General features: G+C 45.8%; 1 protein-coding gene across 2 annotated transcripts; it reads left to right on the top strand.

Annotated features, from left to right (window-relative positions):
- The first annotated feature begins 4,684 nt into the window (after positions 1-4,684).
- LOC108413410 (histone PARylation factor 1) lies at positions 4,685-14,557 on the top strand. Of its 2 annotated transcripts, none has more exons than XM_017685906.2 (8): positions 4,685-4,820; positions 6,214-6,397; positions 6,661-6,847; positions 8,370-8,468; positions 9,367-9,517; positions 11,334-11,421; positions 11,663-11,835; positions 12,984-14,557. In XM_017685906.2, the coding sequence occupies exons 1-8, from the start codon at positions 4,779-4,781 to the stop codon at positions 13,116-13,118; spliced, it is 1,059 nt and encodes a 352-aa protein (XP_017541395.1). In that variant the 5' UTR covers positions 4,685-4,778; the 3' UTR covers positions 13,119-14,557. The 2 variants fall into 2 exon arrangements, with proteins under 2 accessions (XP_017541395.1, XP_037388833.1); XM_037532936.1 differs by having other exon boundaries at positions 4,691-4,807.
- Positions 14,558-14,576: the final 19 nt, after the last annotated feature.

Here is a 14,576-nt window from a genome sequence, read left to right as displayed (position 1 = left end):
AGCACACTTGCCCGGAGCAGTGGGCAGCCCTATCCGCAGCACCCGGGGAGCAGTTGGGGGTTAGGTGTCTTGCTCAAGGACCCCTCAGTCACGGACTGTCGGCCGAGGGGATCGAACCGGCGAACTTCCACAGATGTTACAGGACTGCCTTTCTATGGAGGTTCTTTTTTTGTCCTCTTGGTGGCAGCGTTGGCAGGTTGTCACGCCCCTCACTCCATGCAGAACTCCAACTCCCAGAATCCTCTGGGGGATCACATGACCACAGACTCTCAGCCTGTCCACGCTCCTTATGCTCGGATTTTCCTTTAGTAAACGTTTTAGGCGCTGACAGCTCTGTGAGCGCCAGACTCCTACGAAGCCGTCACACAGGTCCTGCAGCCTCGACCGTCTTTCTCGCTCCGATCTGTAACCGTGGCGATTCACCTTTACGCTGGGGTGAATATGATGTGTATCAAATTTAAATGAGCCTGTCTCTGGTTTTACTTGGTCTGTGAACACCAAACAAAAACTAGTGCAGCATTTCAAGCCGACTTAAGTGACGTATTACGGAAACATCCAGGGCAGGTGTGTCAGGCTGGGGACCGTCCAGGCCAAAGCGCTGAGAAGCTCAGTGCTTACCCTCATCTAACGCTCTGAACTCAGTTCAGGAACGACTAATTAACTGACGAGCTGAATCCTCTTAAACCTTAATCCCTAACTCTAATCCCAACCCTTAATCCCTAACTCTAAATCCGGTCCCTTAAACCTTAATCCCTAAATCTAATCCTAACCCCTAATCACTAACTCTAATCCCAACCGTTAAACCTTAATTCCTAACTCTAATCCCAACCCTTAAACCTTAATCCCTAACTCTAATCCCAACCCTTAATCACTAACTCTAATCCCAACTCTTAAACCTTAATCCCTAACTCTAATCCCAACCCTTAATCCCTAACTCTAAATCCGGTCCTTTAAACCTTAATCCCTAAATCTAATCCCAACCCTTAATCCCTAACTCTAATCCCAACCCTTAATCTTTAATTTCTAACTCTAATCCCAACCCTTAAACCTTAATCCTTAACTTAAATTCCAACCCTTAAATCTTAATCCCTAACTCTAATCCCAACCTTTAAACCTTAATTCCTAACTCTAATCCCAACCCTTAAACCTTAATCCCTAACTCTCATCCCGACCCTTAAACCTTAATCCCTAACTTTAATCCCAACCCTTAAACCTTAATCCCTAACTCTCATCCCAACCCTTAAACCTTAATCCCTAACTCTAATCCCAACCCTTAAACCTTAATCCCTAACTCTAATCCCAACCCTTAAACCTTAATTCCTAACTCTAATCCCAACCCTTAAACCTTAATCCCTAACTCTAATCCCAACCCTTAATCCCTAACTCTAATCCCAACCCTTAATCACTGACTCTAATCCCAACCCTTAAACCTTAATCCCTAACTCTAATCCCAACCCTTAATCCCTAACTCTAATCCCAACCCTTAATCACTGACTCTAATCCCAACCCTTAAACCTTAATCCCTAACTCTAATCCCAACCCTTAATCCCTAACTCTAATCCGGACCCTTAAACCTTAATCCCTAACTCTAATCCCAACCCTTAATCCCTAACTCTAATCCCAACCCTTAATCTTTAATTCCTAACTCTAATCCTGACCCTTAAACCTTAATCCTTAATTTAAATTCCAACCCTTAAATCTTAATCCCTAACTCTAATCCCAACCTTTAAACCTTAATTCCTAACTCTAATCCCAACCCTTAAACCTTAATCCCTAACTCTCATCCCGACCCTTAAACCTTAATCCCTAACTCTAATCCCAACCCTTAATCCCTAACTCTAATCCCAACCTTTAAACCTTAATTCCTAACTCTAATCCCAACCCTTAAACCTTAATCCCTAACTCTCATCCCGACCCTTAAACCTTAATCCCTAACTCTAATCCCAACCCTTAATCCCTAACTCTAATCCCAACCCTTAATCTTTAATTCCTAACTCTAATCCCAACCCTTAAACCTTAATCCTTAATTTAAATTCCAACCCTTAAATCTTAATCCCTAACTCTAATCCCAACCTTTAAACCTTAATTCCTAACTCTAATCCCAACCCTTAAACCTTAATCCCTAACTCTCATCCCGACCCTTAAACCTTAATCCCTAACTCTAATCCCAACCCTTAAACCTTAATCCCTAACTCTCATCCCGACCCTTAAACCTTAATCCCTAACTCTAATCCCAACCCTTAAACCTTAATCCCTAACTCTCATCTAAACCCTTAAACCTTAATCCCTAACTCTAATCCTAACCCTTAAACTTTAATCCCTAACTCTAATCCCAACCCTTAAACCTTAATCCCTAACTCTCATCCCAACCCTTAAACCTTAATCCCTAACTCTAATCCCAACCCTTAAACCTTAATCCCTAACTCTAATCCCAACCCTTAATCCCTAACTCTAATCCCAACCCTTAATCACTGACTCTAATCCGGACCCTTAAACCTTAATCCCTAACTCTAATCCCAACCCTTAATCCCTAACTCTAATCCTAACCCTTAATCTTTAATTCCTAACTCTAATCCCAACCCTTAAACCTTAATCCTTAACTTAAATTCCAACCCTTAAATCTTAATCCCTAACTCTAATCCCAACCTTTAAACCTTAATTCCTAACTCTAATCCCAACCCTTAAACCTTAATCCCTAACTCTCATCCCGACCCTTAAACCTTAATCCCTAACTTTAATCCCAACCCTTAAACTTTAATCCCTAACTCTAATCCCAACCCTTAAACCTTAATCCCTAACTCTAATCCCAACCCTTAATCCCTAACTCTAATCCCAACCCTTAATCACTGACTCTAATCCCAACCCTTAAACCTTAATCCCTAACTCTAATCCCAACCCTTAATCCCTAACTCTAATCCCAACCCTTAATCTTTAATTCCTAACTCTAATCCCAACCCTTAAACCTTAATCCTTAATTTAAATTCCAACCCTTAAATCTTAATCCCTAACTCTAATCCCAACCTTTAAACCTTAATTCCTAACTCTAATCCCAACCCTTAAACCTTAATCCCTAACTCTCATCCCGACCCTTAAACCTTAATCCCTAACTTTAATCCCAACCCTTAAACTTTAATCCCTAACTCTAATCCCAACCCTTAAACCTTAATCCCTAACTCTAATCCCAACCCTTAAACCTTAATCCCTAACTCTCATCTAAACCCTTAAACCTTAATCCCTAACTCTAATCCTAACCCTTAAACTTTAATCCCTAACTCTAATCCCAACCCTTAAACCTTAATCCCTAACTCTAATCCCAACCCTTAAACCTTAACCCCTAACTCTAATCCCAACCCTTAAACCTTAACCCCTAACTCTAATCCCAACCTTAAACCTTAATCCCTAACTCTAATCTCAACCCTTAAACCTTAATCCCTAACTCTAATCCTAACCCTTAAACCTTAATCCCTAACTCTCATCCCAACCCTTAAACCTTAATCCCTAACTCTAATCCTAACCCTTAAACCTTAACCCCTAACTCTAATCCCAACCCTTAAACCTTAATCCCTAACTCTAATCCCAACCCTTAAACCTTAATCCCTAACTCTCATCCCGACCCTTAAACCTTAATCCCTAACTTTAATCCCAACCCTTAAACTTTAATCCCTAACTCTAATCCCAACCCTTAAACCTTAATCCCTAACTCTCATCTAAACCCTTAAACCTTAATCCCTAACTCTCATCTAAACCCTTAAACCTTAATCCCTAACTCTAATCCCAACCCTTAAACCTTAACCCCTAACTCTAATCCCAACCCTTAAACCTTAATCCCTAACTCTAATCCCAACCTTAAACCTTAATCCCTAACTCTCATCCCAACCCTTAAACCTTAATCCCTAACTCTAATCCCAACCCTTAAACCTTAATCCCTAACTCTAATCCCAACCCTTAAACCTTAACCCCTAACTCTAATCCCAACCCTTAAACCTTAATCCCTAACTCTAATCTCAACCCTTAAACCTTAATCCCTAACTCTAACCTGTAGTCCTGTGAGCTGCGGCGCTGGAGCTGTAAACGCTGCTGTGAAGTCATTCTCTTCGGGCCAAATCACATTCTCTGCGCTCCTGCTTCAACACCGCCATCGTGTGGTGATTTCTGAGAACTGCATTTCATAAATAATCGCCTTACATTTTTAATCAGCCTTAAATTCTCAATTGTGCCTGAAGTCGGTCTCTGTGAAGAAATGACGACAGCGATGATGATGATGATGATGATGATGACGACGATGTAGGCTTATCTTTTCCCGAGACAGAAGAAACAACCGTTTTAATCCGCGCTGCGGAGACTGGCGTCGTCTCCGTTTTCACGGGTCAGTGTAAAAGTGAAACGGGTGATTTATTAACGCGCTTAGTCAATCAAGGTATCTTGAAATCTTGAAGATGTAGCTGGATTATCATGGCAACCGGCTCAGAGACTTTTATTAGCGTCACTGTTTGATTCAATCAAACAAATAAAATAAAAATATTTTATACACATTTCTATACATTTCCATGCGCACGCTGTGCTGCGGTATTTTTTAAATCTGTTTGAATGTTTTATTTTTATTCGCTCGATATTATTTATTATTTTTTCAAGTATCTCGGACGTTTATGACGCGTCTTGCAGGGACTTTTATCGAAGGAAGCGCGTTTACCGCTCGGGGGGCGTGGTTTGCGTCATGACGCAGGCAGACGCGCGGCTACGTATGGACGTGCTGGCCGGCCGCGCTGGAGAAGGAGAAGATGGCGGGAGGCGGGAAAAGGAAACAGAAGTCAGCGCCGCAGGTTCAGCGAAATAAACTAGTTTGATAGGTTAATCATTTTAAGGTGAACCACAGAACTAAATGTGGCCGCGACGTCGTTTATTGTTCAACGGAAAACGGCTTCTCGCTCGAATTTCCCGGTCCACCTTAAATAGCGCTGCAGTCGCTGTAACGACTCGGGCGCCTAAACGGAGCTGCGGCGCTATTTAAGGTGGACCTGGAAGTTCGAGCCAGAAGCCAGTTGGTGTTTGATAGTCGTAGCAGAAGCAGTCCTGGTCCTGGTCCTGGACCTCGTCCAGCGTCGGTTTCACTGCATTTTAGCGACTTTAATGAGGAAGTGGCTTATATTTAATATTAAATATCGCAGTTATTAATCTTTTATAAACACCTCGCCCTCTGAGCTGTGGATGCTCAGAAACCAGAGTATCGAATCATTCGGACACCTGTTTAGAGGTTCACCGATATCATAATATTAATAATAATAATATTAATAATATCTTTTCAGGACTGACTGATGATTCTACTGATTATATCACACCGGTCAGGCCTAACATCATGACCGCCTCACTGTCCACTTTATCAGCTCCACTGACTGTATAGCTGCACTCTGTAGTTCTACAGTTACAGACTGTAGTCCATCTGTTTCTCTGATACTCTGTTACCCTGTTCTTCAGTGGTCAGGACCCCCATGGACCCTCACAGAGCAGGTACTATTTGGGTGGTGGGTCATTCTCAGCACTGCAGTAACACTGACATGGTGGTGGTGTGTTAGTGTGTGTTGTGCTGGTCTGAGTGGATCAGACACAGCAGTGCTGCTGGAGTGTTTAAACACTGTGTCCACTCACTGTCCACTCTATTAGACACTCATACCTGGTCGGGCCACCTTGTAGATGTAAAGTCAGAGACGACAGCTCATCTGCTGCTGCACAGTTTGTGTTGGTCATCCTCTAGTCCTTCATCAGTGGTCACAGGACGCCGCCCACAGGACGCTGGACTATTCTCTATAGGTGTTTATAGGTGTTTAAAAACTCCAGCAGCACTGCTGTGTCTGATCCACTCCGACCAGCGCAACACACACGAACACACCACCACCATGTCAGTGTTACTGCAGTGCTGAGAATGACCCACCACCCAAATATTACCTGCTCTGTGAGGGTCCATGGGGGTCCTGACCACTGAAGAACAGGGTAACAGAGTATCAGAGAAACAGATGGACTACAGTCTGTAACTGTAGAGCTACAGAAGGAGGCTATGTGGTCAGTGGAGCTGATCAGATGGACAGTGAGTGGAGATACGTGGAGGAGGACCTAATGAAGTGGCTGCTGTGTGTGTGATCTCAGTGTTTGTTTATGTTGTGGTTGTGGCTGGTAAAAAGTTCTGGATGTGTTTCTGTACTGTTGTCTGTGCTGGGGCAGGTGAACGGGCAGGTGAAGCGAGCTCATGTTGAGGAGGCGGAGTCTAAGGCAGGGTCGGAGGCGGGGTCAGGCGTCCCCCTGCGTCTGAGGGAGGAAGTGGAGAGACTGTATAAGCTCCGCATGCCTGAAGATTTCTACCAGTTCTGGGATTTCTGCACTCGGCTCAGTCCCGACCATCCGCAAGGTGAGCAGACGCTGCAGCACTGGCCCTTTAACGGGGTTAAAGCGGCGGGGCGGGCGGCGCTGTGGCCCTTTAACGGGGTTAAAGCGACAGGGTTCCTTTGGTGTCTCTGTGGTGTTGATGGTGGTGGTGTTGGAGGTGGTGATGGTGGTCTTGGTGGTGTCTCTCTGTGTGCTGGTGGTGGTGAGATCTTGATGTCTCTCTGTGGCACTGATGGTGGTGTTGATGGTGGTCTTGGTGGTGATGCTGTCTCTCCGTGTTGTCAGACGCTCTCCAGGACATTCTGGGTCTGCGGCTGGTGGGTCCATTCGACATCCTGTCTGAGAAGCACAAGCGCCTCCAGTCATCTCAGCTGAACTTCCACCTGCACTGGAGACACTTCTACGACCCTCCGGAGCTGCAGACCGTCCTGCAGGGCAGCGCAGACACACAGCACCACATGGGCTACTACAGGTACCTCAGTCCACCCAGCAGACGTCAGTGTCCGGCTCTGCTTCTGCTCCTCTCCTCCTCCAGAGGAGCAGCAGACATTAGGGGGTCATCAGCGTCATTACATCTGAACTGAGCCAATCACAACACTCACTTTCAGGACCATTAGCATCACTAATGGAATGATGTTAATGTTGCTAAATGAGTTAATTAAGCTTAATTTTGCTAATTAGAAATGAAATAACAGATCATAAGCATTAATAACATCGATGAAATGTTAATATCGCCGCTTAATTAATTTAGTGGAGAGCTTTAGTAAAGATTCAGTTAATAAAGCTAACGCTCATTATGAGTGAAAGGAAGTCGGCAGTCATTTGTTATTAAACTAATTAATTGATACAATTAAGACCTAAGAAACTGGTCGCTCACTGAAATGGAGAGCTTTATTAAAGAAGCTGCACTCACTGGCCACTTTATTAGGTTCAGTTGCTTGTTAACACAAATAGCTGATCAGCCAATCACACGGCCGCAGCTCACTGCATTCAGGCATGTAGAGGTGGTCAAGACGACTTGCTGAAGTGCAGACCGAGCATCAGAATGGGGAAGAAAGGGGATTTAAGGGACTTTGAACATGGCGTGGTTGTTGATGCCAGACAGGCTGGTCTGAGTATTTCAGAAACTGCTGATCTGCTGGGATTTTCACGCACAACCATCTCTAGGGTTTACAGAGAACGGTCCGAAAAAGAGGAAATATCCAGTGAGCGGTCAGTTGTGTGGACGAAAATGCCCTGTTGATGTGAGAGGTCAGAGGAGAATGGACAGACTGGTTCCAGATGATAGAAAGACAACAGGAACTCAAATAACCAACCAAAATCTCTGAGGAATGTTTCCAACACCTTGTTGAAAGTCTGCCATGAAGAATTAAGGCAGTTCTGAAGGCAAAAGGGGGTCCAACCTTTTACTAGCAAGGGGTACCTAATAAAGTGGCCAGTGAGTGTACATTGGTAATGAAGCTTGTGGTGGTTATAAGCGTAAGGCAATAGACAGCATTAGCAGTGTTAGCGTTACTGATTGAACGAAGGTAAAGTTGTTAAACTAATTAATTAATAAACCGGAGGCCTTTTATTAGAGAGGCGACTCGGTTAATAAAGCCGGCGTGGTCTGCCGTGAGCGAGTCGACGGCGTTGGCGTTACTGGAGTCGCTAATGCTCTGTTGGCTTTTGTTCATTGTTAGCAGCATTAGCATTGCTGATTTCTGCTAGTGTTAATTGAAAAGAGCTTCGCCGGTTCAGTGACATTACAAGCTAAACGGTGGGTGCTGGTGGTCCGTCCAGCATCGCCGTGACCGGCCGAGCCTGTAAGTAGCTCATTGGTCAGGCAGTAATGCTGTGCTGCTGTAGGTTGCTGATGTTAGCAGTAACGCTAATGCACTGAAATGTGCTCGGGGAGTTTAGAGCAGCGTCCATTACGAGTTCTACAAATGAGCTGATGGTCAGTGCGTTAATGTGATTGTTATTGATCGGTATTGATCTCTGTGTTTGTGTAGAGACTGTCCTGACGCTCTGCCGGTGTTTGTTGGAGAGAACGAAGCCAGAAAAGACTGCACCATCAACCAGCTCGGGGACAACCTCTTCAGCGCCGTGCTGTAGGACACTCACCATCAGCCCTGATCAATAATCAGTTCATCTATCGCCCCCTACCCTTCCTGTAGTGTATTACAGTCTGTCAGTGACTGTGTGGATCATATGAACATTATAGAGCTTTTTAAATGAAACAGTAGAAGCCGTATCGCCCCCTACGCTTCCTGTAGTGTATTACAGTCTGTCAGAGCGACTGTGTGGATCATATGAACATTATAGAGCTTTTTAAATGAAACAGTAGAAGCCGTATCGCCCCCTACGCTTCCTGTAGTGTATTACAGTCTGTCAGAGCGACTGTGTGGATCATATGAACATTATAGAGCTTTTTAAATGAAACAGTAGAAGCCGTATCGCCCCCTATGCTTCCTGTAGTGTATTACAGTCTGTCAGAGCGACTGTGTGGATCATGTGAACATTATAGAGCTTTTTAAATGAAACAGTAGAAGCCGTATCGCCCCCTACGCTTCCTGTAGTGTATTACAGTCTGTCAGAGCGACTGTGTGGATCATATGAACATTATAGAGCTTTTTAAATGAAACAGTAGAAGCCGTATCGCCCCCTACGCTTCCTGTAGTGTATTACAGTCTGTCAGAGCGACTGTGTGGATCATATGAACATTATAGAGCTTTTTAAATGAAACAGTAGAAGCCGTATCGCCCCCTATGCTTCCTGTAGTGTATTACAGTCTGTCAGAGCGACTGTGTGGATCATATGAACATTATAGAGCTTTTTAAATGAAACAGTAGAAGCCGTATCGCCCCCTATGCTTCCTGTAGTGTATTACAGTCTGTCAGAGCGACTGTGTGGATCATATGAACATTATAGAGCTTTTTAAATGAAACAGTAGAAGCCGTATCGCCCCCTACGCTTCCTGTAGTGTATTACAGTCTCTCTCTCTCTCAGGTTATTTCTAGCCCGTAAGAAGCGAGAGCGCGGTGGACGGAGAGATGACGAAGCTGTGCAGCGATTGGAGGCGGAGCTAAAGAAGGAGGCGGAGCGTCTGGGGCTGCTGCTGGAGCAGAAAACCAAAGCCATGAAACAGAGAGACAGGAAGGTACTCGGAGCGATCAATACAGCAGTCGTATCCGTGTCAGGCCCATCAGGGCTGAGGCTGCACGCCGGTCATGTTTCCTAATATTCAAGGAAAGATTATCAATGCAGCGCGTTTATTAACGCGTCAGTCAAAGAGCAGCAGAAGGGAGACTAAATACGGTGCTTAGTAAGTGGTGAAACGGGACAAAGAGCCCAAAAGCAAAATAAAAGCCTGAGAATGAAACTGAAAACAAGAGGCTTAAGTGTTATTAACGTTAGTGTCATAGCACTAAATACAGTAAGAATGAGACGCGGCTCTGACGAAAGCTCGGCTGCGTTTCGGTCCAGTCATTAAATGGAAAAACATCTTTTAAAATCGTTTCTATTTATTGTTCAATTAATCAAGAAGTCAATGGCATTAAAAACAAAGTAACGGTCTTATGTTATTTGTTAATGGGGCTTGAAGTGCAGCCATTCTAGTAGAAACGCAGCACTGATGAGCCATTTGTGTCACGATGTGTGATATAAAATGCTTTTCTGGGGGATTCTGCCCAATCTGGCAGCCCAGGGTGAGTGAGTGAGTGAGTGAGTGAGCGAGCGAGCGCAGATGTCTTGCTGCAGTAGCTCGGCGTCCGCTGACGCTTCATACGCGTACGGTCCGATGAATTATTGATTTTCCGGACTGAATTATGTATTTGACCGTCGTTCATCACTGACACACTCGCGCAGCTGCAGTCGGCCAGATAAACACAAACTCCCACCGTCCTCTGCTCCCGAGATCACACGGTGGAGCCGAGGGACGGCCCGTTAGCCTGGTGACCGCTGCCTGAAGCGGGGTCCTCCCGTGAGAGTGTGTCCGAGCTCTCGTCCTGCTGGACCTGCTGGAATGATTCCTGCTGAGCTGTAAACTCATTAAACCCCCAGCAGTCGGTACCTGGAGGAGTGCAGCTGGTCATCAGCTGACTCGTTTTCTGACTCTGACTCTGCCGTTAACTCCTTTACTGAAGTAAAGAAAACAGTCAGCGTGTGTGACTCGGACGCTGACTCGGTCATAAGCTCCTTTACTGAAGTAAAGAAAACAGTCAGCGTGTGTGACTCGGACGCTGACTCGGTCATAAGCTCCTTTACTGAAGTAAAGAAAACAGTGCGTTTGACTCGGACGCTGACTCGGTCATAAGCTCCTTTACTGAAGTAAAGAAAACAGCGTGTGTGACTTGGACGCTGACTCGGTCATATAAGCTGCTTTACTGAAGTAAAGAAAACAGCGTGTGTGACTCGGACGCTGACTCGGTCATAAGCTGCTTTACTGAAGTAAAGAAAACAGCGTGTGTGACTCGGACGCTGACTCGGTCATATGCTGCTTTACTGAAGTAAAGAAAACAGCGTGTGTGACTCGGACGCTGACTCGGTCATAAGCTGCTTTACTGAAGTAAAGAAAACAGTCAGCGTGTGTGACTCGGACGCTGACTCGGTCATAAGCTGCTTTACTGAAGTAAAGAATACAGTCGGCGTGTGTGACTCGGACGCTGACTCGGTCATAAGCTGCTTTACTGAAGTAAAGAAAACTGTCAGCGTGTGTGACTCGGACGCTGACTCGGTCATAAGCTGCTTTACTGAATAAAGAAAACAGTCAGCGTGTGTTTACTGAGTATCTTCTGGCTCCTCCCACTTCTACAGTTCGCGCTGTGGTGATTGTTTCCGGAGCGTAAAGGCTAAACAAGCACGCGGTGTAGAAGGAGAAGGTCACATGTTGCTGTTACGTTTAATTTTTACTCTTCTTGTTTAGGCTGTACGGTTGTTGAAATAACACAGAAATTTTGGTTTGTTTTCATTTTCAGGTGGTCACTAAAACGTTCCATGGAGCGGGCATCGTAGTGCCGGTGGACAAAAACGATGTGGGGTACCGGGAGCTGCCTGAGAGCGACGGTACTTGTTTGTATTTACAACAACGGTTAAAGCCAAATACCCAGTCCCGGTCATTCCCCCACCCAGTCCCCCACCCAGACCCCAAGTGTACTGAGCCACGAGGCCAAGCTTATACCCCACCGCTTAGCACAGTCTAATATGTATGTGTAAGTCACTGACTCGCCTCAGTTACACTTGTAGTGGTGCAGTAGTTACGTTGTGTCCCGCCTGTATTTCAGCATGTCAGTTCCTTTCTGTGCAGCTGATCTGAAGAAGATCTGCCGAGCCATCGCTGAAGCTGAGGATGACGATTCCAGGATGAAGGCTTTTGCCCCAATTCAGGAGATGATGACGTTTGTGCAGTTCGCTAACGATGAGTGTGATTACGGAATGGGCTACGAACTCGGCGTTGACCTCTTCTGCTACGGATCGCATGTGAGACAGTCGGCGCTTTAAACGCTTTATCTAGATAAAAGAACCTTTTCTGATGGTTTACTTAATCGACATTCATGGCTTGACGGTAGCAACATCTGACGTTTTTGGACTTTTAGAGGAAAAAAACTGAAATTAATTTTTAGTGCATCCGTAGAAAATTGCTTGGAATGAAAGGTGTTGTTAATGCACCCATTTATTGTATCATATGTGGAATTTGGAGGGTTCTGTAGTGCTTTAAGCCTATCAGTCCCGTTTTTGGGTTTTTGGAGGGGTTCACTAATTGAGAAAGGTGAATGTTGAGGTTTCTGGGGGACTTGGGTAGTTCTGCGAGGCGAGCGCCAAGGGTTTTGGGGGCATTTGGGTAGTTCTGCGAGGCGAGCGCCGAGGGTTTTGGGGGGATTTGGGTAGTTCTGCGAGGCGAGCGCCGAGGGTTTTGGGGGGATTTGGGTAGTTCTGCGAGGCGAGCGCTGAGGGTTTTGGGGGGATTTGGGTAGTTCTGCGAGATGACCGCCAAGGGTTTTGGGGGGACTTGGGTAGTTCTGCGAGGCGAGCGCCGAGGGTTTTGGGGGGACTTGGGTAGTTCTGCGAGGCGAGCGCCGAGGGTTTTGGGGGGATTTGGGTAGTTCTGCGAGGCGAGCGCCGAGGGTTCTGGGGGGGACTTGGGTAGTTCTGCGAGGCGAGCGCCGAGGGTTCTCGGGGGACTTGGGTAGTTCTGCGAGGCGAGTGCCGAGGGTTCTGGGGGGACTTGGGTAGTTCTGCGAGGCGAGCGCCGAGGGTTCTGGGGGGATTTGGGTAGTTCTGCGAGGCGAGCGCCGAGGGTTCTGGGGGGACTTGGGTAGTTCTGCGAGGCGAGCGCCGAGGGTTCTGGGGGGACTTGGGTAGTTCTGCGAGGCGAGCGCCGAGGGTTCTGGGGGGACTTGGGTAGTTCTGCGAGGCGAGCGCCGAGGGTTCTCGGGGGACTTGGGTAGTTCTGCGAGGCGAGCGCCGAGGGTTCTCGGGGGACTTGGGTAGTTCTGCGAGGCGAGTGCCGAGGGTTCTGGGGGGACTTGGGTAGTTCTGCGAGGGGTTTCTGTGTTTCTCTCTGTGATTATTTTAGTGTTTCTGTAAGGTGATTTGTGATTTGTTTTTGTTTTTTCCTTATTCTTCAGTATTTCCATAAGGTGATTGGTCAGTTGCTGCCGATGGCCTACAGTCTGCTGAAGCGCGGTGTGTTTGGAGAGATCCTGCAGGCTCACCTCGCCAGCCGTTCCCGTGACAACCTGGACCAATTGGCTGGCGTCTGAGTGGGCGTGATTTACAGTAAATATCTGTGGGCGGGGCCTCATTGGACTGACAGCAGCAGCAGTGTTCAGGCTCATATTACAGCTGGAGAGGCTAATGCAGCACTGAGAGGCTTTAATGGACATTTAAACACAAACACCACTCAGTTACCCAACCAATCAAAGACAGACGTCCACACTGACTCAGCAGTGTTCTCTCACTGTTCTGGATTGGGCTCTGGATGGCTGAAAGCAGACCGGACCTGTTAGTGTTGGCATCAGCTAAAAGAGTTGGTGAACCCAATCAGAATCAAAACTGTTGTTTAGACCTGAAGCAATGGCTCCAGATATTTATCCAGATCCTGACTCCAGATATTAACCATATTTCAGATGTTTATCCCTATCTACACTCCAGCTCCACAGTCCAGATGTTTTTTACACAGCAGTTAGTAATCCAGGTCCAGACGTTGGTGTTAATCCAGATCTAGATAAGTGTTTATCAGATATTGTACACCACTCTTGGACTCCAGATAATAAACTAGATCAACACCAGGATTAATATGCTTAACCAGATTGTGTATCCAGATTGCTTTCTAGAACCATCATCCAGTCATTAACATGCATTCAGACTGTAAATATTAATCCAGATCCAGATATTGTATATTAACTCGTATCAGTCCAGATCCACACTTAAAATACTTGACAAAGCACAATCCAGATTTTTTTTCTAGAGCCACAGCCTATACGTCAATGCAGAGCCAGGCTCAAGTTTTTGTTTTTTTTTCCCCCAGTGTCCACACTCTAGATATTAATCCGCATTCAGACTCTGGTTTATCTAGAACCATGCATATTTTGAGGGCATTGGCGAGGTTCCGCTAGGCTTGAGCTGCAAACCATTTGTGGACTCTGGTTGTTTATACCAGATCTGGCATCTAGATTTCTTTCTAGACCCACACTCTGGTCATTAATGCATATTCATTAATATATTCATATTAATACAGATACCGTAGATTCATTGAAATATTAATCCAGAATCCAGATATAAAACCACTTTTGGACAAAAAGTTAAAAAATTAATCTAGACATGAATCCAGATGCAGGTACTGTATGTTCATTCAGATGTGAATCCAGATCCAAGTGCTTAACACAGAGTCCAGATTTCTTTCTAAAGCTGCATTTGGGTGGCCATGCCTGATGTAGAACCCAGCAGGACCTCAGTGTAAGGGTTCTGCAAGGTTGTTATTGCTCTTCTTTGTTTAGTCTGAAGCTCTGCAGTGCTGTGGATCCATTTTCGGCGCGGTCCAGTCCTCCGCTGACGACCGTGTGGTTCTTCACCTGGAGAGCCGCGCCCACAGCCGAGACTCATGAGTTTTCTGTTCCGTTTCCGGTACCCGGCGGTACGTGGTGTTCGTTTTGTTGTTCAGAAGTAAATCTTTAATAAAAACGTATATTTTTAAATGCCATGATTGGCCTTTGTTTGTT

Source organism: Pygocentrus nattereri, chromosome 22, assembly GCF_015220715.1.
Source record: "Pygocentrus nattereri isolate fPygNat1 chromosome 22, fPygNat1.pri, whole genome shotgun sequence".
In the NCBI taxonomy this organism is placed as follows: domain Eukaryota; kingdom Metazoa; phylum Chordata; class Actinopteri; order Characiformes; family Serrasalmidae; genus Pygocentrus; species Pygocentrus nattereri.
This window is presented reverse-complemented; position numbering and strand designations above follow the sequence as displayed.